Source organism: Embiotoca jacksoni, unplaced genomic scaffold, assembly GCF_022577435.1.
Source record: "Embiotoca jacksoni isolate LCO1_2020_lvr unplaced genomic scaffold, fEmbJac1.0.p SCAF_2, whole genome shotgun sequence".
Lineage (NCBI taxonomy): Eukaryota > Metazoa > Chordata > Actinopteri > Embiotocidae > Embiotoca > Embiotoca jacksoni.
In genome coordinates this window covers 16,858,427-16,883,294 of record NW_027185340.1, presented here as the reverse complement: position 1 = coordinate 16,883,294, position 24,868 = coordinate 16,858,427, and the positions used below count along the sequence as shown (strand labels likewise).

The window sequence follows — 24,868 nt, the reverse complement described above, 5'->3', positions numbered from 1 at the left end:
ATCATTTCTATGAAGCCCAGCAGCCGGCAATACAAAGACCGCCAATGACTTGTTCCTCAGTAGTGGGCGTATCTAATTTAATTTCTTCCCGATGTACTTCATTTCATTTGTGAGCTACTTTTGCAAACAAGCAGGATATACGACTCTCAGGCAACTCCTCCTGTCTCTTACCGTATTTCCACCTCAAAAGGCTTAATGAAGGGGGAGCCCCTCATGGTTTGTGTCTTCACAATGTGATCGTCCAGCAGCATCTGGATTTCGTCCACAGACGACAGGATGGTGGTGCCGGTCTCTCGGTAGGCCAGGAGGCTGAACTCCATACCAGCCCACTCACTGGCCATTTTATCCATGGCCTTCTCCAGGGAGTACTCCTTGCCGGCCGCCTCGCTGATGCCTTCGAAACTACTCAGGTGCTGCTCCAGGCACAATGATAGGAAGTGATCCATGCATACTTGGTCATGAGCTGGCTCCAGGGGGATGCCAGCCAGCTCTGACATTTCCTCCCAGTGGCGTTTACGCAGGCCTGGGTTGCACACCACCTATGAGTAGAAGAGGAGGAGTACAAAAGAAAAAGATTGCCAGTGGAGAGACATTTCAATTTAAACTATGACTGATTAAGTATGACGAAATGACAGCTATAATTAAAGTAAATTTGACTTCTTTAAATACTAAATCTTTCTGTTAAGATCGTACCTGCACCAAAGGAATGTGCTCCTTGAAGTCCTCCACCATGGCCTTCACAGTGGTGGCTACGCTCAGGGCAGAGGGTACTTCACTGAAGCCTTTCTCCAGCTTGTATATGGTGCGCCAGTAGTTGCCAACATCACCTTCTACCTACATGGGCGGGTTACAGGAAATAAATAGAATGGATATAAATTAATGTAATAAAATGGTTTATGACATTATAAGTTTACTAATCATGACTCTATTAGTTTTTAAGCTAAAGTATCAATAGCCCACAATACATAGTATATAAATGTATATGTGTAAAGATTGTCTTCTCATCCTTGCAAAAACTTCTGTAAATTCAGCTGTTGAAAAAACATCAGCTTTTTTTGATTGCAGCAAGTTGGTTACAGTTTAAAAGTGGCTGACTGTTAAAGTCAAATTAAATTAAATCAAATTAAAACATGGAAGAAAAAGTACAGAAAGAATAAAAGGCAGAACACAAAAAGAAATGTTCAGGATAGTTGCTAGGCAGTCGCTATTGTGTTACGTTCAGCTGCTGTGGCATTTCCCAGCGGTTGGTCGTAGTGCTTTAGCTAGTTGCTAGTGTGTTGCTATGTGGTCCCTATTGTGTAAAAGGTGTTTTTTAGGTGGTTGCAATGGTGTTTAAAAATGGTAACTGTGGTATTTCAAGGCAGCTCACAGGATGAAAGGTGGGTGTGGGGGGGGTTGCTATGGTGATTTAGGGCGCAAGTACCAAGTGGTACCCCAGATTGAAATGTTTTTTGCAGTCACAAAGGTACTCATATTGATTGTGGTAAAAGCAACAGTACTGCTAGAGGCAATAGCACTGCTCTCAGAGGTGACGTTGATAGTTGCAGTGGTAGTAATAACAGCAGAGTCTGTTGTGATGAAGGAAGTGCTTAGTCTTACAAATGCATTGAAAGCAAAGGACATCAAGCAGAAGACATTGGTTGATGTGCTGCTTCGCTCTATAGGAAGCTCAGTTAGTTGAAAACGTGTGTGCTACAGCACGTTAATACAGTCTGTGGAATAATGAGGGTTGACAGAGAGGGAGGTATGAGTTACTACGAGTATAATGACTATATGTTGTGTGAAAAGTGTGAAAAGTGACGGGGAGCAGCCTTTTCTCAGCGCTTCAGACGGCTGTACCGAGTGTTCACAGCACTACAGAAATGTGCAATTACACACATAATTGCTAATGACTTTGACAGTTCACAATACAGTTCATATAGAAGCCTCTTTTTTTTGTTGTTGTTGAACAGTAAAAAGAAATCTGACCACAGGATAATTTTGATAATAGATTATTTTCTCATTTCTGTAGTTTTGTCAGGTCTTTCCAGGAACTGGATGAATGTCAATGCAACATTCATTACCTCGACGATTAATAAGATTTCGATCTCACCAGCGAGCCCACGATATCCCCAATAAATACAGTTCAACAGCACTGAGGCTGCAGAATTCATAGAGAAATTCAGAAAATGGCTCAGCTGGATTTCATGTCACCGAACTCCCCAGTCGGTTATATATTGAATATAAAGTAATTTTCTACTGCTTGTACCTTGTCTGGGTTCACACCAGAGATCGGCCCGTGAAGCCACTGCTCATGATGTTTTAGGAAATCAGTGGCTGTCTCATAGAGGCGCAGGAAGGGTGTCAGCTTGTCCTGGATCTTCTTACGCTCTGGATACTGGGAAACAGGCCAGCCGTAGGCTTCCTCTTCTATATTGAAATCATTAATCTAAGAAGGTAGGATGAGAGATAAGTGTAGAAGGAACAAAGAAATCACAAACAAAGACATCCAAAGAAAAGATAAGTAGATGTATGCAATGTATGGATGACACATGATGCACATAACAACTCCTGTGAGTTATTTTTACATCCAACGCTGCCCTCTAGAGGTTAAAAATCTTAAAGGACATATTCACCTTCAATTACTGTATAATTTAAGTTTACCTTAAGAAGTCAAACACCTTTTTTGTTTTCATGTAAATTTTATAGTGAAGTATTTCTAAAACCAAAGAATACATAACTTTGAATCATACTATAAATGAGGATCTTGCACACCTGTATAAGGTGCAGTTGCACTGAAACTAACAAAGACACTTTATGATATGGGATTTCATATCATGGTTTGAGCATCAGTAAAACTACTGGTCTTCTGTTAACTCCAATATTGGCTTACAATCACAACCAATTTTTTTGGCAGCGCTATTGCTACAGATTTGTCTCGAGTCTTTATAAAGTCATAACATACCTTATCCAGGGCCAACTCCAGCTTGGCATTGAGGGACTGAGCTTTCTTCAGGTACTTGCTGACATTTGTCAGCTCATCAAACATAATAAACTCCTCAATCTGTGCACTGTAGCTCTCCAGTTCTTCCACAAAGCGCTCACGGGCAAACTGGAATGAGTGCACGTAAAAAAACAGGATGTTTGTTTTCTAGCAATAACCGTGTATTTTATTTTACCTTCACATAATCAATTTAATTTGATCGTTTTACCATTTGGATGAAACAATATCCAGATTCTGGTCAAACGTTTAACAGAAACAATAGATTTGTAGATAAAATAGAAACACGGACCTGGAGGTGAGTCTGATATTGGTTTGTTTTTTCAGCAATTATGTTTTGGTGTTCTCTAAAGATGGATGGCATACGCTTAAGCCACTGGATGGTCTGTGTGTTGTGCTCCATGTCCATTGGGGACAGGGTGACGAAGTCCATCAGGAAACACAGCTCTGTGTTGGAGTCTGCCAGTCTTTGCTCCAACAGTGGCATCTCTGTGGTCTCCACCTTATTAATGTAGGTCTGAATGGGGGACAACGCACACGGAAGTAGTACGACATTTATATGGAAGAAAAACTGTGGTTTATACTTAAAAATAAAGTCTTTAATTACTGTCATCGTCACTCTTTAGTTACCATGCTAAGCTAGGTATTGGGTCTGAATCAATGAAAGATATCCCAGTCTTTCTATAGCATTGAGTTGAGATCAGCCTGAGGGCTGACGCACCAGAACCAAAAGAATTTTTTTTTAAAATGCAAGTTTTACTGACTAGATATTGAATGTGAAATGCAATTTGTTACTGCTTTGTGGATAAAATGATAAGGGATAACACGGCATGATCGACCAGGCTGGTCTGTGTGATGAGAATTTGGGGTAGTCACCTTAAGCTCCATCAGTTTCTGAGTATCAGCTGGTGAGCTCAAAGCCTTCTCTGAAATCTTCTCAAATTCATAACAGAGTCTGTGAGAGGGAGAGCACAATTAATTCAGTGACATGTAAGGAGGATTTCACAGATTTACAGTCTTATTATGGCACCAATACAGCAGATAACAATGAGACTAAATCCAAAATGGCTACTAATGTGCATTCCTTGTGACATGCATGTTTATTTCAGACCAACTGAAGTTTGAACTCTGAAGCATCCCTGTACTTATTTCAGCAGTATCTATAATCCTTGTCAGCTGTTTTTCAATTGTAACTTGCATTTTAACTTTTGTTTGGATGTAGAAGGAATATGCTTCCTGCTAAAAAAAAATTAAAAAGAGAAAACGGTAAACAAACTGACTTCTTGTTGATTTCCTGATGGTGCAGCAGCATCCGTGAAACCAGTTTTTGCTGAAGCTCTTGAGCACGCTCGACAAGAGAGTGGAGGAGTTTATGGGACTGGACCTCAAACATGCCAAAATGCACAACCTAAAGTCCACATTATTAGTCAGTAACACAATTATTACACTTTAACAAATGCCCGGTGACAAAACAACAACAAAAAAAAGCAGATTTAACCGTCTAAAAAAAATATAGCACTATTGTTTTTAAGTTTTTCTGTTATTTAAGTTTTTCAAGTTATTAGACAGCATTCTATTAATTATCAGTAGAAATAGAAAGTAATAAAACATAAGATATTTACATTTGACACAGATTAAAGTCCAGATCACCTCAGATTGATAAATTGCATGACTTTGCTGGATTCGAGGCCTGATTTTTGTACGCAGGTACCTTGCATGACGTGTACTGGATCTGGTCAGCAAGCTGCTGGTAGTGCATCACCTCCACCATGATTTCCTGGAAGGAGTGCTGTTCAGTGAGGAACTGCTCCACGTCTTCCTCGGCCTGCCTGGATACGAGTGCAGCGTATTTATCGTACTCGTGCGCATACTCCTTGGGCCTGACACACTCGGCCCAGAACACCCTGCACAGTTCCTCCTGGTGCGCCTGGAGGATTTCTGGAAGGATGATGGGCTTCAGGTTGCTTCCAAACTGGGAACGTGGCTGCGAAGACATGAAGTAGGGCACAAAACTCAGAGAGAAATGTAACTATATGCTTGATTAATAATAAGTCAATGATTGATGCAATGCCATGATTAGTTGATGTGATTTTAAAGTACAGAATAAGGGCATCCAAATAGTATGACAGCTACTCGGCTAAATATTCTACACAATGATGCCCTGTGCACTGACAGACTTGTCAGATGTTACATGCTATCAATGAGTTTCAGTATTAAAAAAAAAATTCCTCAATAAAAAACTAGATAGGAAGCTCCATGTAAAACAAAAACTGAACATTACTGCAGTATTATTATCTCATTATTAGTATTATTATTATATTTAACTGCATTAGTTTTAGGTAGATAAACTGGCAGCTGGGTGGATATACACAGACTTGTGTTCTTACCCATTCAGGGTACAGTTGGGTTTCCACACGAGGTACCAGGCTGACAGACCTGAGCATGACATCATAAACATTAAGGAGGGCCTCCTCATACATCTTGAAGTCGGGCTCAAACTTGATCTCCCTGTCCTTCAGGATCAGATGCAGAACAAAGCCTGGGTGCTCACTGGCTCGGATTGAACGCTGAGATGGTGAAGAGAAATATAAAAACAAAGCAAAGAGTTTATTGAAATCATTTTTTTCTGGCCCAGTTTGTTCCAACTTTTATAAACTATATTGGTCTGAAATTAAGCTTCCTCCTACCGGGTCTTGGGAAATCAGGTGTGTGTAGTCCCTCATTGAGTCTAGTGCAAGATTCTGCAGCTGGGAGGTCATCAGCGCAGCGGCACAGTTGAAGAAAGATTGTAGTTTGACCCTTTTGTTGCAAGGAGGCACCAGTTTGTACTTGCACCCTTGGTAGTAAATGTTTTGCACTTCTGGAACCCATCTAGAAAAGAAAACAAAATCACATTTAAGATTCTTGTATTTGGATCTGAACCACACATGTAAATATCAAATAGTCAAATTAGACCTACAAAATGAGTATTCTTCATCAGTCAGATTAGTCAGTCCTCTGTTACCTCAATGACTGCTGCTTTCAAAAGAAGCAGAGTCAGTTCAGCTCTGCAGTATTTCTGGGTAGGTACTGATATCCCAGACCTCCTCAACAGACTTACATGCACTATGCACTTGTTCAGAAATGGAAGTGACCTTAAAGGTGAAGGGAGCCTCAGTTAAAACTTCTCCACTAATGCAGCAGTTTATTAGTTGAAAAGGTAAACTTGAAATGTAGCTACTGTCAATCATTTACGTTTTCCTAAGGCAACATAACATCAGCTCACCACAGCATCATATTTGGAGGGGGAGAACACCTGCTGATGTTGTTCATACAACACCTTCTTAAGCTTGCTACTCGATGATACCACAAGAGATTTTGTTTTACTGATAGCAGATTAAAGATGCCATGCATTCATGACAGAACTTAGAAAAACATTGCATAACTTATAAATGTATTTGAAAGTACTTTTGAGGTCTATTCAACACACCTTAATCACATTCGTATATCAAATAAAAGCAAGCAATGTTGCTTCTCACTGTTATTTACCTGATGTCAGGTATGTTGGTGGTAATTGATAACGTGGTCTTACTTTGTGAGGAGGATTCCTATGGCAATATCAACATGTTGGGTGACAATCTGCTGAAACACTGAGAGCTCAATGGACTCCTCTCTGCTGTGGAACTCCTTTACGTCCATCAGACGGAGATTTCTGCAAACAGGTTATCCAAGAGGGTAACATCGTAGGGCAAATGTGGCTCCACCATAGTCTAGTGATGCCAGACAAGTGTTAGAAAATCTGAGAAATCTCTCAGATCTGACTCCAGTTTTCTGTTACGTAGCAATTTCATCTGGCTTTTTTAATATCTCTGTCCATTAGGATGTAAAAGAAGTAGCATTTAAAGGCAAACACTGTCTGAGAGCCTACAAACACTGAGTTCTGGAAAGAGTCCCCAGAAATCTGAGAAAACTGGTAAAAAAAAATATCTCATCAAAACAAGAAATGATTGATACCACACAGATGTGTTATTTGTTCTGTGTCAAATATCATCACTTTTGGCAGGAAACGTGTCTCCAATTGTCATGATAGTATTACATCAGTCTAATCATATGATGCAAGGACTTTCAAGTATGCAATATAGTCTGCCATTGTAAGGCAAACTGACAGACCGACTGACCGCATTCAGTCAGATTTATGCTTTCTTAAATAAGCTTATATTTTTAAATGTAAATAGCTAATTTGAGCAAAGTCTATCAAACTGATAAGACATTTATATTTGTATTAAAATAGAAAAATAATTGAATTCGAGGTGTAAATAAAAATGTGTCAGAGCATACTTACTTGTAGGAGGCATGCCAAAGGTACCTGACTTGCAGCATAGTGGGGTTGATAGAGTAAAGCTTTTCGCTCATTATCTTCCATGCGTGGACAAATGATTTGTGCCATGGTTTTGGCACTATTTTCACTCTGGCAGAGAAAGACAACAACTGAACTTCGAAGAGCAGCATTATTTCCTCAAGCTAATACAAAATAGTGTAATCAATATGTATTTCTAAAGGTTTCCAGTGACTACTTGTTAATATGCAAGTTTTTCTTGTATAAAGGAAAACACAAAATCTCTGAGTGGCCTGGTCATGACAGCCATCCTACACATTGTGTGCAAGTAGACATATTGCATAAAATTAAAAGCCACATTCTCCATTAAATACTGCTGACTCACTCCAGTCTGTGAGGGGGAAGGTCTTCTACTTTGTCCTTGTCACTTCCCCTTGAATTGTTGAGTGTATATTTCACTGCAATCACAAACAAAAGATATCAAAACAAACAATATTCCATAATTACATTCTGAAGCATAAAAATTATACTTTATTTAGCTAATGCCAATACAATGGAAAAAAAAAAAAAAGTAAACTAATTTTAATTTTAAAAAGCATTTTGTAATGTTGCTATTTTGGAGAAATACATGCTTCCATCTTGATAATGATGTGTGGATTTTATAGAACAAATGGATTCATGTAAGTAACATGCTTGCATCTATCAAAAGCTCATGATGCTAAAATTAATGAAATAAGTACAGATTGCCCTGTTGATGCTGAATATGTAGTCCTCTTTGATTTCATCCACCAGCAGCTCCAGCATGGTTCTCAGGTTCTTCAAGTGGCAGGGAACCAATTCCTGAATGTTCACCAGCCAAGAATATTCCATAGGGGCCTCGTTCTCCATATCTATCATTGCCTTGATATATTGGTTGTATCTCTGACAGGATAGAATAGTACATTATGTTCAGCAACAATACAGATATTTTAAACAAATATTTTGATTGCTGGATAATGGAAACATTTCTAGATCCAGGACCTAATTAAGATTAAGGCCAAAAAAGACACTGACTTCATTTTCCATTTTGTCTCCCTGAGGGTAAATTTATACCATTTTGTTGAGTTTGTTTACATTTTTAATAAATGTTTAGGTGTTGGTACATTACATACAGGTACACCTAAATTTTAATTTTAATTTTAATTTTATTAAAAATGTGATAATAATGTGCATACACATTCTTAAATTTTAAAAAATGTGTGTACTTTTATTGCTTGTGTATATATCATGAATATATTTTTTAAGTTGAAAAAAAAAAAAAGAAGCATGCACTAAGAAAGGAGCTCCTGGCAACTGCAAGCGCTGAGACCAACAAAACAAAACATTATTAAAAGCTACGGTGTCAAGTGTCATGAGAAACGATTATGTCAAAGAATGATGGAGAACAATGTCTTCATTATGGGCACATAGACAGCAAACGAGGGCCTGTGATATAATTTTACCATTTCAGTATCAGGCGAGTCATATGGTGGACAGCTGCCATCCTCATCCTTCTCCTGTCTAAAAGAAACCAGAAAAAGAGCAAAATAGGAGTCACAATAAATGCCACTTTATCAATATAAATAGTATTACCCATTTTTAAGATTAGATTAGTTTAGATTTTGTTTAGAAATGTACTCGTCACAGCAGCGTAGAAAAGACAAAAAAAAAAGGTGCACACAATGTGAACAAATTTACAAATACGCATGAGAAATTTAAATTATAAATTAAATTGTGTAAAGTGGCCTTTGGTACGATTTCCAGTACAACGACGCATTCAAAAAGGCTTTGACTGGATTCCTGTCTAAAGAAACCAAAATTTTACATCACATTTTTTTGGGGGGGGGTTAGATAGTAAAATTGTTCCTGTGCTGTCAAAAAGATAGTGTCACCAATGTAGAGATGAATTACTTAAATGGATAGGTCACAACAGAGAGATAAGTAACCTTAGAAGGTATATAAAAAGCAATGAGACTCACTGTAAGAGTTGAGCCTGAACGTGATGAAAATGCTTGTCTTTTTTACTGAGCTGTGTGCGGATGCTGCTGCTGGGCTTGGAGGTCCCAGGGATCTGGGCAGCCCTCCTGCTCTGGAACCAGATCTGTGCTTTGCCATAACTTTGACGTGCCTGTCTGCCGTCCAGCTCTTCACTCAAACCCGCTTCTGCAGCACATGAAGGGCAAACAGCTCAAACAAGCCAACAAAAAAATACTTACAGCAGTATCAAATAGTTCGTAGCCTAATTATTTGCGTAAAAACTATATATATATATATATATATATATATTTATTTATTTATTTATTTTAATCAAAAATGAACACATGCGTTGAACCCACGTGTTAAAGCTGCGTCAGCTCCCGGAGGCTCCAGTGGAGGATACAGAGAAAATGACGGCTTTGTTTCCACCCATGGCTGTTTTCTGCGGACCTAAGTACAGTGAACTATTAGGGTTTTCTTTTTTACAAGTTAGTTTATATATGTTTGCTCCACCCTGATAACTGAAATGCCCATGAATGACTATATAAAAGTACTACAGGCAGTAGACAAACCGTTTTTAGATATTTTACTAAAACGAGTCAACATCTGACTTCGCGTTAAGTCCAACAGTTACAACACGAACCGTTAACTGTCGCGGCATTAACACCATGACTTGTTTTCCAAACCGAGATCATTGAAGTTGGTTGTTTTCTAAACTTACCTGTGGTGGACTTTGTGATAAGAATACTAGACCGTCTGCTATCTTTAGTTTCTTCTTGGCTGAACTCATTATTGGTGCAAAGTGAACTTAAGTTAATGCCGGCTCGTTAACGGAGTCCTGTTGTCGTTGCTAGGACCGTTGTTAAGGAAGCAACAGGTGTCTCGCGATAGTGGGTGACGTAGACGCACCTGCAGTTCCGGATGTTTTGTATGAACGTGTTAAACTGTTTATATATCTACCACCGACGGTATATATGATGTAAATATATATATATGATAAAAAAAAAAAATCATAGTGTAACTATCGCAAGATACTAGTTCACGGCGACAGGAAACTTCATTTGGTCCTAAAAGATACATAAAGAAATCCGTTTAAATCACGAGTACGTTAACACTGGTTGTATATTTTTTTTTTTTTGAAGATGTTTATTTGCCATAAATATGAACTGAAAACAAATTACATTTACACCATCAACTAAAAAACACCAGGGTTTTCAAATGAAATTACACATACATGCAGAGCTGACTTTATTAGCACTCTGCATGCCAAACCCATGTTTACTGAGACTGAGATATATAAAAGTTTACTAAGTTGCATAAAACGTCTTCTCCTGGAAATTATGTACGCCATTCATTGAGGTTGTGAGAGGGTACTTCATTAATTTTGTAATAAACAAAGATAGTTAGGTTTAAAAGATGCATTTCTCACTCCTTTGGTAACTTTCTCCTTCCTTTTCCTTTTTAAGCCCAAATTGCCCTTTTAGCAAGGAGCTTTATTTCATGTGCCTTGCTTGGATGCAGTTTCACTACTAATGAACTCACTGGTTCAACAGAAAAGCTCACCTGCCCACACACCACACCACCTAGCTGTGAATATGTGTTAAAGCATGTAACAGTTCCTCAACATGCGATGACTCTTCTGGACTGCTGTAACAAACAAACCTGGTTTTACCTTATTTCGCTTAATATATTACATTAAAACTATTTACATGAAAATAGAAAAAGGAGAACTTTGGCTCAGATGAATTCAAAAACCTGTCATAAAAAATATCCAAATATACACATGGCCTTGTTTCTCTAGAGACACAAACATTTTCTGATAAAATGCATTTTATTTTTCAATGGAAAAGAATGCTTCTGAATATTACTGTTATTAAGGGTAATTTGGTGGCTATTGTCACAATAAATTTATATAAATGCTCATGCTAAAATGATCACGGAAGAATATTCCAATGTCTGCATGTGAGACAAGTTGCACTGCAACTTAAGTAAGGACTTAAGTCGGCCTGTGGTTTTCAAATATTACCATGTGTATCTGTGATCATAACAGTAAGCTATGTCCAGTATTTGAAATGTTTTTTGTGCAACTGTTCTGCGATGATAACGAAGACAAAAGAAAATGCAGCTCTCCGACCATCAAGTCTGCACTTTGCCTTCAGTGGCTGAGAAGGAGCCGTCTATGCTGCAAACGGCTCCACCCGCTACATGGATTTCTTCAGCCCCGGCAGTGTGAGCTCGTACCTGAGGAGGAAAGAGATGTGAAATATGATCATATTTAAACCAACATACACATTATATTTTTCCACCCAATGTTTAAATTCATTTTTAATATTGACCAGACAGGGTTTATGCCATCCAGCCAGACTTGGGTCTGGTAATTGGTCCGTTTCCCATTCGCACACACATTCATACACGATGCAAGGTGGTTCAGTGGTCATCAGTTATGTCAAATGTTTGTTATAACAATTAGAGCAAATCATCAGCTTTCTTGCTAAAAGTCAGATGATAAGAACGATAACCCTCACTCATACTTGCCTATTGAAATAAATAGCTGAAGCTAGCAGCTGGTTAATTTAACATAAAACAAAGACTGGAAACATGGAAACAGAGACTGGTTTAACCCAACTGTAATCAAGTCTGCCTCTAAAGATCATTAATCAACACATTATAGTTTGATTGTTTAAAATGTATAAAAAAAAAAAAAAGTATCATTTATTTTGCACTTTCCGGACTGGCAGTTTAAATAATGGCCCACAAAAATGCGTTGGTTTCTATGGGGTTCTGTACCAAACTATTTCCTGTCTCTGTTTCCTGGCAACCTCACACGACAACAAGTCTCGGAAATTGTAAAGATTAAGCGGACGGGATATAATCGGTAAACTATAACAAGTGCAGGTGGATTTTGCTGCTGTTGGGCAGAGCAGCTTAGCTCTAACACTGTGTTTCCAGAGCTGAGCTGAGTCTTCTGCTTCATTTACTGTCAGACAACACACAGCAATAAAGAGACATAAGTTGTCTCTAACTCCCAGCAAGAAAAGCCAATATAGGAATTTCTCAAAATGGTTATTTTTGTTCTTTAACAAAGCTACCCAGGCAGGATTTTCTTGACCGAATAAAGTACTCACGCAAGAAAATGTATAATTACGGAGAGACGTAGTGATATTTCAATTCAGCACACTTGTGCTCAGTTCTTATATAATACGTTAAAATTAGATTTGTGTTCCATTCCAAACAAAACAACAAGAATTAATTGCAGCTGTGGTGTCATGGTAAATGAGAAAACTGGGTCCCATACCATTCAGTGACGCCTTTGGTTAGATCGAGCTGCGAAAGATCAATCATCACCTGTGGACACAAGCAAAACTTGAAAATTTAGTTGTTGGAAATTTAATTCTGCAACGTACATGTGAAATAAAAACATTTGCAACATTAAATTGAAAATTAGAGGCTATATATGTCTCTCATCATTGACTGTATTATCAACATAAAACATTTTAAATGCCAGCAGCCTTCTTGTGTCAGTAATAAGAATACAGTAAGTAATAAGTTGCATGACCCTACCATGCCAATGTCCTTCTTCTCTCGTATGTGAAACATTTTGTTGTTTTTCACTGCCACATCAAACTTCCTGGTTTGTGCTTCCTCAAGAGAGACATCAAACTCAAACCTGTGATTAAAGAATGTGGGCAGGAAGAGAAAAAAAAAAGGGTGCCAGAAACAGTTTCAACCTCTGAGCTTGAAATATACAGAAACGACAGACAAGGAAAATGTAATTATTTTTTCATACAAATGTGCGACATGGGAGGAATCCAGTGAGCTTACTTGTCATTGAAGATGGGATTTGTTGTCCTCTTCTTGACGTGTGTCCTCTTGCGGTGTCTCCAGGATTGGTCGGGGAGTAAATACAGGCGGACATAAGAGTCTGTGCCGTTCTCACTGCAGGGGAATAGGTTCCTGTAGGGAGTAGATACGTATGGTAGCTCATAAAAGCTGGCTTTGTGGTTCCTTTTGAACAACTTTAGCATTATAAATTCAAAAAGAAAATCATTAGTATATTAATTACTGTATTTATTTCACTTTTTTTTATATTAGGTTGAGTCAGAGCGTTCAAAACAAGTAACTACTGACTATAAGCATCTAAATATTATCAATGAAAAACAGTTCATGATATTCTACCGACTGCTATAACAGTAAATGATATTGCATATGTGTATTTAAAATATTTGTTTGTAATGTAATCATACAAAGACCTAAATGAGAATTTATTTGCTCCAAGATCTAAAATGTGGCCAATGGTTAAAGTTTCTGTCAGTATTGGTGCTGCCGGTAAAGTACCAGTGACGATGGATTTTTGTGACGTACCTGCAACTGTTAACCAGGATGATGAGTTTCCTCCTCAGGGAAGTATAGCGGATAGTCAGGTGGATCTCTCCAAATGAACCCTGATGTTTCCTAATGGCCCTGTAGGGATGAAAATACATTTGCAATTGTCGCCTTTACTTTCTGACTTCTAGCTCCGCCCACGACAGCGGAAGAAAAGTTAGATGTCAGCAATGAAGGTGTGAAAAAGTGATGTGAACAAAGCTCTCAACTCACTCTGGATAGGAGGCTCCCTCTGATAGGTCGAAACGTGACGAGGCCATGGACTTCTCCGACAGCAGGCTGTGAGAGTCGTACCGGCGCATGTTTGACGTGGAAGGAAATGACTTCCCGTTTTCAGAAGCCAGGAAGGACCCACGGCGGTGAGCGGAATAATCTCCGTTTGATCTAGCCGGTGCATCGAGCGCTTGGGTCGGAGAGGAGGCAGCGGGAACGTTGTTGGACGAAACCGCGGGAGAGGAGGACGTAGCGGCGGAGGTGTTACCTCCTTGGTTGGTCTGTTGTTTTTGTTGTTTGGCTTGAGGAGGAGGAGAAAGGATAATCTTGGGTGGCGGCTGTTCCAAAGTAAGCATCTATCGAAGAATTGAGAACATGGATAATGTCAGTGATCCTAAAAGCGTTACCGAAATAGAGCTCACTTGCAAGTTCTCAAATAATGGAAGAGATTATTAGCTTTGAACAGGAAGCAAAGAAAGAAGGAAATGTGTGTGTGTGTGTCTGTGTGTGTGTGTGTGTGTGTGTGTGTTTTCAAACTGGTGTGCCCACCCTAAGAGTGGCCTTCAGTTTGATCTGGCTGTTTGCTCCAGAGCGCTCCAGTGGGAAGCGCTGGTCCAGAGTCATGTCGGAGATGTTGAGGAGGCGACTGAGGGGCAAGTTCAGAACACCGAGCTGAGTCTTCTTCTCGAGCTCTTTGACCTGAACCGCATGCACAAGGACAAATTGAGAAGAGTGAATAAATTAATCTCCTGAGGCCTGAACGATGTCTTAGTTTTATAATATAATGTTACAACACTGGTTGAAGAATTTTTTTTGAACAATAACGCCAATTAGCTCACAGCATAATAAGCTACATTTTCAATTTCTGTCAGTGACAGCTGATGCAACCAAACATACACACTGACAATAACTAGCTAATTAACGTTACAGCTACATATAGGGAAAGTATTATATTTTGATGGGTGGCAACTAAAATCTAAACATGCAAACAAAATATATCATGTATAAATATTCCATGACTTGGCCAAAAAAAAAAAAATTTAAATTCCCTGACTTTTAGAAAAGACTTTTTCAAATTCCCTTATATACCCCCATAGGAACCCTGACTTTAGATTTCAAGCTTTCCTTACAATGTATTTCTTGAGGTCGGACCACTGCCGAGCCACTTACGTGTTGTGACAAATGATTGATATCCAGTCAAAACAGTAAAAAAGTGTGAATATGATTAATGAAATCCACATTATATTGTTGTGATGTTAGCAGCGATTGCTGTCGAGTTGAAAACTATCGATGTGACGAGTGTTTTAATCCGACATATTCATGGAACAGACCTGAATGCTGAGCTGCTGTGTTCTGATATTGTGCACAAAGAAGGTGAAGCCCTCCTCCCACACCGGGTCTTTAGACGCATACGCCACCTGTGGAAAGAGTGTGACAGGTGATAACTGAATAGTTTCATCGGAAAAACGGCAAGCATTTACCGTGTTGTGTGTTTGTGACTGAAGCAATTTTGCATTACAGACTTTACATTTGGAAATGTAATTTTTGTTGTTGTTTGAGCAGTGCAAAAATACACAAAAAACAAACACTTGAAGGAAAAATGTCGTATCTGTGTGGTAAAGCGGAGAAATACCTTGCTTTTCTGAACTTCCTTATCAATGGAAAATTCCACAAAGGAGGTCGGACCGGCAGTCCTCTTTGTGAGCTGAAAACAAAGCAAATCAGTGAGGCGGTGAGTACATTTGTAATCTATGATCAATGCTTTATTGGTTCACTGCTCTTTTGTCACTCGTCTGTAAAGCACTTTGAATGACATTTGACTTGTGTGAAAAGTGCTTTATAAATAAAGTTAGACAGATTGAGTCAGTCTCTGTTTCTGCTATTCAGTGTCAACACTAAAAAAAAAATATTTACAGTCTGGTACAAAGGTAAAAACAGGGGGGCAGGTATCATGTCTATCTCCCTCAACTGACTCTAATCAGAGTATTAATTTATCAACAATATTATACTACTTGACAATTCATGTCTCACCCTCCCATTTAACACATTTCTGTCTTTAAAATACTGTGTGACTTTTACAAAAAGCAACAAGCCAATGTTGGGACTTTGTCTGCAAGCAAGCAGACTGCCGCCTTCCAGGTTGGGACGTTTCTGCATTCCTCTCTCTAATCCACTGCAGACACACCACACCACATGCGGGCCACAGAGAGGAGATGTTTATGCTGAGAAGTAACCTTTTATCATCACTGGAGCGGGATGGGAATGCTACTGATGGCAGACACTCGTTTTAACATTCCAGGATAATGAAAAACATCAGAAATTCTGCAAGCGCCAAACTCTATTTTTCACTTTGTTGACGTACTTGCACACTTTGGCCAGCAGAGGGCAATGGTTTCCGCAGAGAGTTCAAGTTAGGACACCATAATGAGTTCAACTGGTCTGGATGAAAAAGTTTCCTATAGTAACTAAAACAAAATGCCTAAATTACCTGGTGAATTTGATTACAACCGTTCAAAATGTCCAATATCTGTCAGAGGATAAGTGAACTTGATTGTATTTGTTAATTTGTCTAACATACCGAGGCAACTTTAGAGATCACACGCTGCATTTGCTTTACAAATGTGTAAAGATGTAATGATTGTTTAATTTCATCATACTGAAAATGTTTCCTTACTAAACAACTTTTCTTACGCTGGGAAACTCAACCTGACCGAGCCTGAGGTTAAGGAGGAAATCTGGCAACATGAACTCCAGGTGGTAAAAACACACCCAGGTAAAATGACAAGCATGCACCAGAAAAACCGGAAATACCAGCTACTCACAGGGAGAGGCACACCTGGAACACTAACAGGGAAGCATCTGATCAGACTGAGGCTTTTGTCTCACATCAAGATACAAACTGTCTTCAAATGAAAAGGAAGCTACACCGGGTGACTCATTTCATAAATGTTCTATTCTCTGAATTCAACACATTCGCTTTTTGCGTATGAGCTAAAAATTTAAATGCAAAGTTGTTATATCTCTTAAAAGTACTGCATTTTGGGTATACCAAAAAAAATACATTTGGGGATACGTAAAAACAAATTATATGTAAAAATTAAAATTAACAAATTAATGCGAGTATTATTAGTGATTTGGGAATTGATTAATGAAATTAAACAGATGGTGAGTAATGCAAATAAATAAAATAAATGTGAATTCATTTTGATTATGCTAACTTTCTAATGTATACACAAAAAAAAACAAAGAATGTTTTCTTTCAATGATGATGAGTTTTTGAGGAAGTTTTAGTTTTTATATAAATGTTAAGTTGTAATGTAAAATATGCATGGGTATTATTTTTTTTTTTTTTCCCCTCTTTCTAATGGGCAGAAATTCACTTTGGCCCCCAATTGACCACCTGTTTTGGTTAAACAATTTTTTTTTTTAATATATAAACAAGCAAACTCTTGATGCAGGGTCTCCATAAAAAAAATTATAATATGGGAGATACATTGAGGCCCATATTGTTTAAGTTAATATTGTGCTTTAGCAGAGAATATTTTCATTAAAATTGCTGTTAGTAAAATTACAACTAATCACCTGACATTTAGGGCACATGAAGGTTTGGGGCCCCTATACAACAAACGCTGGGGAGGAAGGTCAGCTGGCAAAATCATAAGAGCACAGCCAGCTGTAAGAATACTGAAAGCTTAAAAGAAAATAGTTCTCCTCTTACCCGCGCTTCCTTCGAGTGTTTCCCATGTTTAGGGTGCTCTGTGATCTCACTGTGGTCTTTCTGGAGACAAGGACAAGATCACAGCTCAGCACATTTACATCATCTGCTCGCCACCACAACAACAACAACAACAACAACAACAACAACAACAACAACAACAACAGTCCCCCATTGGAAACCACTTACCGGTAGGTTGGAGGCATTGTCCAGATACACAGCAAGCATAGCACAAGCGAGGCGGTCGGTAGACTGCAGGAGAGACAGCACCGGGTAGTTAAGAGAGAAAGCCGAGAGATCGGCAAGCTGACGAAACTCCTGACGGTAGATGATGAATAAAAGGGTTGTAATCTGAGACTGAAGCAACACTGGAGCTACTGTACCTCCTTCAGCAGACTGGAGTCGGTCTTCAAGGCGAGCCACTGGAGCTTGAGATGAACTTCACCATATTCGGCCGCATCCAGAGGAAACCACTGTCAGGGCAGGAGAGATCAATTTCTCAACAGGAAATTCATTTAAAGGATTTTAATCTAAATAGAAACCTTGTAAAAATGTCATATTTTAGAAGCAATCCTGCAGTCTCCTGTAGTGTTGGCCTTTATTTCTTCCGGTGGCAAAGAAAAAGTGCATTATTAATACAAATAATTGTATTCAGTATGATCACAATGTTGAATAAAAGCTTACCTGATCTATTTCTTTCTCCCTTTTTACTTCTCCAAGATCAAGGTTATATCTAATGCAGAAAGCCAATGTAAAATAGTGATATAATGACAATGATAATTATGACATGTATTTAAAATGAGATTTAAGCATGTTTTTTTCCAAGCTAAAAATACATACCATGACAACAATTGTATTAATACGTATTTGATATTAAAATGAAACCCTGTTTACATTTGATTCTGTTATTTAGTGCCCTAGTGGGATATGTCTGGCAGGGTAATAAGTGTCAAACATGGTAAATAATGGGTAATAAAATCTCCCATATTTTGGGAGCTGTTATTAGATAGAGTATTACATTCCAAGGGCGTCATCTTTATCTGTGTCCTCATCATACAGCTCCAATTCGAGCTGTTGCCCCGGAGCCTCATGGACGACAAACTGCCCACAGGTGAAAGAAAAAAGAAAAGAAAAAAAAGATGGATGTTATTAAATGTCTTTCAGATGGGACAGTTCATGTAAAGAGCCTTTTAGCAGATTACATGCAGTCAATAAGATGTTCAATGATGAGAATTACTTCTGAAAGTGCAATCAGTGGCTGAAAGAAAGCAAACCGAAGCTGGAGGAATTTGTCAACCTCAGCCTTCAAACAAGGAGCTCCTAATAGTGATTTAAGCAGTGATTGATTGCAATCTGTAGCAAAAAAGCATTCGTTTTTAGCTTTGCTTTTTTTCAAACAAAGAAATTATGTGATTGTATTTTTAGCTGTTCGCCTGTTTTGCATACTTATCTAGCATTACAAGATAAGAAAAAAACAATCCTGTTCAGGCTCAACCATCAAGCATTTTTAAGTTTATCCAGAAGGATAAAAACAATGTTAAAGGCTTAAAAAGGTCTGCATAAAACAGAAATCTCATTATTAAAATGCAAGTATGTACAGCTGTGTTACTCTACCTCGTACACTTCATTCCATTTTGGGTGCAAATTCTCTTTGACTGTCTTGCTTTTGAAATGACGGTTGCCGACTCTGAGTATCGCATAGGGGTCCGATTTGCCTTTCACTAAACCCATCATGTACGTATCCTTGGCCATCAGGTCTCTGGCCTCCAGCAAGTGGACCCTCACCACCCCCTGAAGGGGCAAAGAAGGCACAGGATTCAGATTAACAGTAAAAACAGTCTAACAGTCACAAAGGAGCAATTTTGTGGAAGGATACCCACGGTCAACTAATCAAATAAAAAATTAAAAAAAATTAAAAACTGACAAATCAAAACAACATAACTATCTTATTAGCTTTTGTGATGGTATAGTTTTTTAAACCCTCTTAAAAACCCACAAACCGTCTGCAGGTTTGACAGGAATGTTTCCCTTATAAAAAAAAAAAGAAGCCAAAGTTACACCATTTATCACACAGAAACTGTAAAAACAGAGATTCAACAGTTGCTGAACTAATTATTTGTACCCAACTTCTGCTTCCATCAGAAAAAAAAAAATAATTCAAAGCTTTGAATAGTTATATTTGATCAAGATCACTTTGTTCTACATGTTTCATTTAGAATTTTCTCAAAAATATGGAGGTTTCAGATTCTGTAAAACAAACATTCAGCACGCCTCAGCGCAACTGCAGAGCCTTGAATGATTCAGTCACATCAAAAATATTCAGCAAATGTTTGACTGAACTGCAGGCTGGAGCCCAGAGGAGAAAGGATGGAGAGGACAAAGAGAAGTTTGCAGAGGTTGTAAAAATAGAAATAGTTTGAAAAAAAAATTCCAACATTGATAACATTTGTGTGCAAATGGAAAAAGGTGGCATGTATAGATTTTAATCTTTTTTACACTCTTGGAAAATAAATTATCAAACAAATTCCACTTGTGTTTTTTTTTTTTTTTTTCTCATTTATGCTTTTTGACATTATAAGCGCGTTATACGGTACAAAATACATTTTTAAAGTTCTCCCTGGTTCTGGCCATGATGGTGCTGTTTCCATCGAGGTGCACGACTTGCTGAAAAATACCCAATAATAACGTGACGGGAGCAAAAAAAATAAAAAGAATCACCCAGAAACTGTTCGGGGTTCAAAGCGTTAATCTAAAGAGGCACAATGCTATTTAAAAAGGCAAGCAGCTGCAGGCGTTAAGATGAAGACAAACAAGCACATTGGAAATGTTTCCGTATATCTTACATACACGAGGGAGCGGGAACCTCATCTGATCCACTTTGACCTGGTCTACGAGAGGAATACACATGCGGTTGGGCAACACCATGAGAGAGGCAATGATGTCCATGATGGTCTCCTCAGACAATGAACTGGAAATGGGACAGAGGAGATGAGAGAAGACCGCAACCAGGCAACTAAACACCAAAAAGTCAGAGTGACCATAACGGCTCGGCTTAGGCCAACAAGAAGGGATTAGCATTGTAAGAGTCAGAGGTTTCCATGGACACTAACCTAAAGGCAGGCGTGTCCAAGAGGTTGGTCATTCCAGTCCAGTTGATTTGTAGTGTCTGACGAAAAAGATTTAGAGATTTAAACAAGACTAATCTCACGACTCCACTTTTCACAATCAGATACTGGAAACATGTGCAAGCACTCACAGGGCGGCGAATGAAAAAAAAGGTGACTCCTCCCACCAGTGGTGCTTGACCAATGAGAGGCTCTAAAATGACCCTCATCATCCCCTGGAGCTGGAAGATTCAGGGCAGCTTTTACGTACAAGATCAGTAAACATTTAAAGTGGTGGAAAGGTACGAGGCAGAAAAATGAGACACTCACTTTAAGTCCTTTCACACCAGCTGTGATCGGGGACTTCACTTCGGCGTCGATGTCCACGTCGCCGTCGTAACTGCAAAGATGAGCAGTAGTTATGAGATGTAAACGGCAGCAAAGAAGAAAACAGCGTATATACTTTTAGGTGCTTGTTCAGAGGTTCCGTTCACACCTGGAATTAAGATGAGAACAGGTGTGATCTCGGACCACTTTTTGAAGTGGTCAGGGACGCAAATGGTGACCTTGTTTTGGCAGTGTGAACACAAATGTGCCGTGGACCTCACTGAAGGACAAACTACTCAAATGATGTCCTCTGCGTAAGTAATAGGAACACGAAAAATATCCTGTATGATTCTGCGCAGTGCAGCTGAACTGCACAGAAGGTTCAAGAAAATGATTTGCAGACTGTTAAACTGATGAATAAAAACAAAGTCCGTCGTCTGTTCCTCCTGTCGACTACAGAGCAGAGACCTTTCAAGCCTGTTTGAATGATGAAATAATCTGTGCCTGAACCGATGTGAGCGGGTCGAGAACTGAGAGGGCTCGGGTTGAACATTTTGCCACATGACGTATTTTACGAAAGAGTGTCAACTTCTGCTGTGTCCTCTGAGCACTTCCTGCGTCCGTCCTATTGATGGGAAACGATTTACCCACAGTAGACTGTTTCCTCAGTAAAATGTATGAAGTCAGGAGTCCGAAGGCTTTCAGACGGATCTACATGATTATAATAATAACATATGTTTACATGGAACTTTTTAAAAGCCTGTTGTGTTTCACTAAAAAGTGTAACAGAAATATGGGAGAATTAAAAAAAAATGTGTGACAACATAAATTGGTAGAAATATGAAAATTGACAGAATTGACTTGAAATGTGAAATATGACAGATTTAGGCTAATTGACAGCACAGCGAAACGCCCGTCGCTTTGCATTTCTGTTTGTTTATTACTTAACGTACGCGTGCATTTGCGTACAGACTGGGGAGTTGAGACCCAATCGAAAGCGGCCACTCGAGGCAGATGTTAATAGCAGGTGTGAACAGTGCCGGAGTTTACAGTGAACTTTGAACAGAGACAAAAACACATTTAACGCCTGGTGACAAAACACAGGCAGCTCTGAAGTGAAACATATGTATGACTGACCTTATATTCAAGTCCAGAACCACCTCCCTCTGATCCACTTCGTGGGTGTACGCTTTCATTCCTGTGATCCTGAGAGGCTGAAATTAGGGAAACGTTTGAAGGAACCTCCTTTAATGAGAGTCTGCACCCTCAGTTTATCAGATAAATGAGTAGTGGCACATTTCTAACTATACATGTATATAAATATAAATATATATATGTAACATCACATGGGTGTGTACTTTGTATTATAAAACACACATCAGGCAAAAGAATGTGGTCACTGTTTGACTGAATATTTAGGAGGACTTTAATGGCCTTAATAAAGGGTCAAGCGTGAGAAGCCTAATGGAGGGCGGATAGATAGAAATGGTGAATAGAAATGTCAACTCACTATGTGTCCAAAGTGGACCTTGGTAAATTGGAAGGTTTTGAGCGCAGCGCTGGAAAGCCTGATAGCCGGCTGGATGTTTTCTTTAAGCAGCTTCTCCATGTACATGCCGAAGAAAGGCCACGCCTGCGCCAACACCTGAACACATGACACAGCAGAGCATGTGAAGACACCTCCATCCGACACCATGATCGAACAGAAAACGTACGTTCATTTCCACTGGTGAATATGTGATTACTAAAAGGCATAATGCATCAAACTCTATATGTCTGTGTTTTTTTCTCCTTTTTTGTTTGTTGCAATGAAATAATGAAGTCTTTTTTTGCATGTTGCTTTGGCATTTCAGTGTACATCAATCACATCCAAATGCATCAACAGCTGGATTAAGCAGTTTGTGATCTATCCAAGCCTGCAAAAGATGCCGAGCAAACACCCCGTAAAAACCACAAAACGAGGGAGCTGAAAGATTTTTTTTTTTTGAATGCTCTACCTTGTTAACCCAGTCAACTTTCTCAACATCGGGGAAATTAACCTGTGGAAATACAAGAAAACAGTGAAGTTAAAAAGCAGGTCTGTAATCACAACTGTGATCGATACTGACCCAACAGCACAGCAGCATGCATGATGGTGGTGATGGAAGACACGCTGGTGAGATTCATTTGTAGTTATCCTTCATGCAAATTTAAAAAAAACATCTTAAATTAGTAAACAGGGAATCAGTCAAATGAAAAAATTAAGCGGCTCTCAGACTGGCGGATGCAGCTCAGAAAAATCACTAACATTCCAGAGATTTGACAGTATTCCTTCGTGCATATATTAACACGGACAGGCACAGTAGTATTTGGTTTAAGGCTTACCAAAGCTTCTCTGCAGCATCAAAACTGTGGACTGTAACAGAAATTTGGAATCATGTTCTCATAAACAGCTTCTGATGGGCTCGAGTTTCATCTAAATGCACAAATGTTTCATCATCAGAGGGCTCTGCAAGATGCTAGAGAGCCCAAATTTACCCAAAACTCAAACTACATGTAACAACACCTATCAAATGGGGTAAATGATGATACAGCGGTACGAGGGGAAATCTTAAAAAAATAAATAAATAATAACTCTAAAAGTCTTACTTTCTCTTTCTTTGCACACAAAGTTAGAAGTCTGCAACTCACAAACTGCCCCCACCAGGGTAATCTGATCTGCTTTCAACTGTATATATCACATTCCTCTGACATGAGAAGCTCTCTCATTGTCTCTCTCTCCCTGCCTAGGTCCCATGAGTCACTGTCAGAGCGGGTGTGGTGTAAACAAAATGTGCAGAGGCGAAACCTGCTGCAAAATAACAGGACATTTGACTGGCTTAAACCTTTTTTCGGAGGAGGAAATGTTCAGTCCTCGTCTGGCATGATCATAGAGTGCATTGTTTTTAAGGCAACAGGGAGGCATGATGTCCTATGAAACTACATGTATTTGTTGAAGTATATATTGTCAGAAAATGTTGCAATTAAATGACGATTTTACTTATAATAAGAAAGATATTAACCACAAAAAGACACTTTTTGTGTGTGTGTGTGTGTGTGTGTGTGTGTGTGTGTTGCTGGGTTGAATCCCTTGCCTGCCTGGTTGCTGAAGTGCTCTCGGGCAAGGCACTTCAAACAGAGCTACTTCCAACAGAAAAACAGTGGGCTACAAAGTGTCTGGTCGTGGCAGCATACACACCCACGATGCCATTTGTAAGGCACTTTTCAGCTCGGTGTCGATCACACGCGTTTCGTTGTCCACAAAGTCGATGGCGGTTCCGATCCGGGCGCCTTTCCACTGGCGGTTTTTCTGCCACCAGGTGAGCATCAGCATGCACAGCAGCACCCAGCTGATACTGAGGCCCAGGTATCCTGTCAGATACACGGGGTAGAAGACGAACACGGCTCGCCCAAAGTAGATCAGGAACTCCATTAAAATGCGGTTGACAGCGGAGGGGCTCAGCTCGTCTGTGGTCTCCCCGAGCCCCGCTCCCAGCGCCGGGCCGCTCGGATGCATCTGTCCGCCGGATGCCATCGAGTCGGACTGCGGCTGAGGAACCCGGTTCCAAAAGTCCAGCGAAGTTTGCTCGGCGCCGAAAGAGACGAACGTTTTTTGGTTTTTTTTTCTTATTTCGGTTGAATTTCACACCACTGTTTACAAGTAAACAGAGTAGCCCAGGCACCGCTCTCACCAGAGGTGAAACAAAAAAAAATGTGAGGATCTCAGAACTTCCGTGTTTGAAACTTCCGAGAGGCAGGTAGGCACACCTGCGCCCATGGGTGGGGAATACGGTCAGGAAAAAAAATAAAATAGACAA

The 24,868-nt window shown here is 39.3% G+C and overlaps 2 protein-coding genes across 3 annotated transcripts in view; both read right to left on the bottom strand.

Annotated features, from left to right (window-relative positions):
• dnah7 (dynein, axonemal, heavy chain 7) overlaps nucleotides 1-10,054 on the bottom strand; it is a 73,119-nt gene extending 63,065 nt beyond the window's left edge. Inside the window, 18 exon segments of the mRNA XM_069154801.1 lie at nucleotides 172-539; nucleotides 694-834; nucleotides 2,249-2,428; nucleotides 2,945-3,091; nucleotides 3,273-3,497; nucleotides 3,857-3,935; nucleotides 4,261-4,388; nucleotides 4,692-4,964; nucleotides 5,368-5,547; nucleotides 5,668-5,851; nucleotides 6,552-6,671; nucleotides 7,302-7,427; nucleotides 7,681-7,753; nucleotides 8,036-8,216; nucleotides 8,777-8,834; nucleotides 9,293-9,476; nucleotides 9,650-9,740; nucleotides 10,012-10,054. Coding sequence (XP_069010902.1) covers nucleotides 172-539; nucleotides 694-834; nucleotides 2,249-2,428; nucleotides 2,945-3,091; nucleotides 3,273-3,497; nucleotides 3,857-3,935; nucleotides 4,261-4,388; nucleotides 4,692-4,964; nucleotides 5,368-5,547; nucleotides 5,668-5,851; nucleotides 6,552-6,671; nucleotides 7,302-7,427; nucleotides 7,681-7,753; nucleotides 8,036-8,216; nucleotides 8,777-8,779 — 2,408 coding nt within the window. The 5' untranslated portion in view covers nucleotides 8,780-8,834; nucleotides 9,293-9,476; nucleotides 9,650-9,740; nucleotides 10,012-10,054.
• A 376-nt stretch (nucleotides 10,055-10,430) lies between these two features.
• On the bottom strand, nucleotides 10,431-24,759 carry esyt3 (extended synaptotagmin-like protein 3). 2 transcript variants are annotated; one of them, XM_069154797.1, is made up of 23 exons: nucleotides 24,250-24,759; nucleotides 23,030-23,071; nucleotides 22,543-22,677; nucleotides 22,170-22,246; nucleotides 21,036-21,105; nucleotides 20,858-20,947; nucleotides 20,712-20,767; nucleotides 20,449-20,569; nucleotides 19,216-19,392; nucleotides 18,620-18,702; nucleotides 18,286-18,334; nucleotides 17,985-18,074; nucleotides 17,791-17,853; nucleotides 17,605-17,664; nucleotides 15,520-15,591; nucleotides 15,218-15,304; nucleotides 14,436-14,585; nucleotides 13,887-14,242; nucleotides 13,653-13,751; nucleotides 13,113-13,244; nucleotides 12,852-12,957; nucleotides 12,586-12,635; nucleotides 10,431-11,531 (listed from the first exon to the last, which is right to left on the bottom strand). In XM_069154797.1, the coding sequence occupies exons 1-23, from the start codon at nucleotides 24,583-24,585 to the stop codon at nucleotides 11,492-11,494; spliced, it is 2,541 nt and encodes an 846-aa protein (XP_069010898.1). In that variant the 5' UTR covers nucleotides 24,586-24,759; the 3' UTR covers nucleotides 10,431-11,491. The 2 variants fall into 2 exon arrangements, with proteins under 2 accessions (XP_069010898.1, XP_069010899.1); XM_069154798.1 differs by having other exon boundaries at nucleotides 23,030-23,209; nucleotides 24,250-24,324.
• Nucleotides 24,760-24,868: the final 109 nt, after the last annotated feature.

Coding starts and splice junctions, on each gene's coding strand:
- esyt3 (XM_069154797.1), bottom strand. CDS start 24,585: ATGGCATCCGGCGGACAGATGCATCCGAGCGGCCCGGCGCTGGGAGCG. Junction 20,570..20,711: donor TTGGACACGCCTGCCTTTAG/GTTAGTGTCCAT, acceptor TCCCATTTCCAG/TTCATTGTCTGAGGAGACCA. Junction 11,532..12,585: donor ACCAAAGGCGTCACTGAATG/GTATGGGACCCA, acceptor TTTCCTCCTCAG/GTACGAGCTCACACTGCCGG.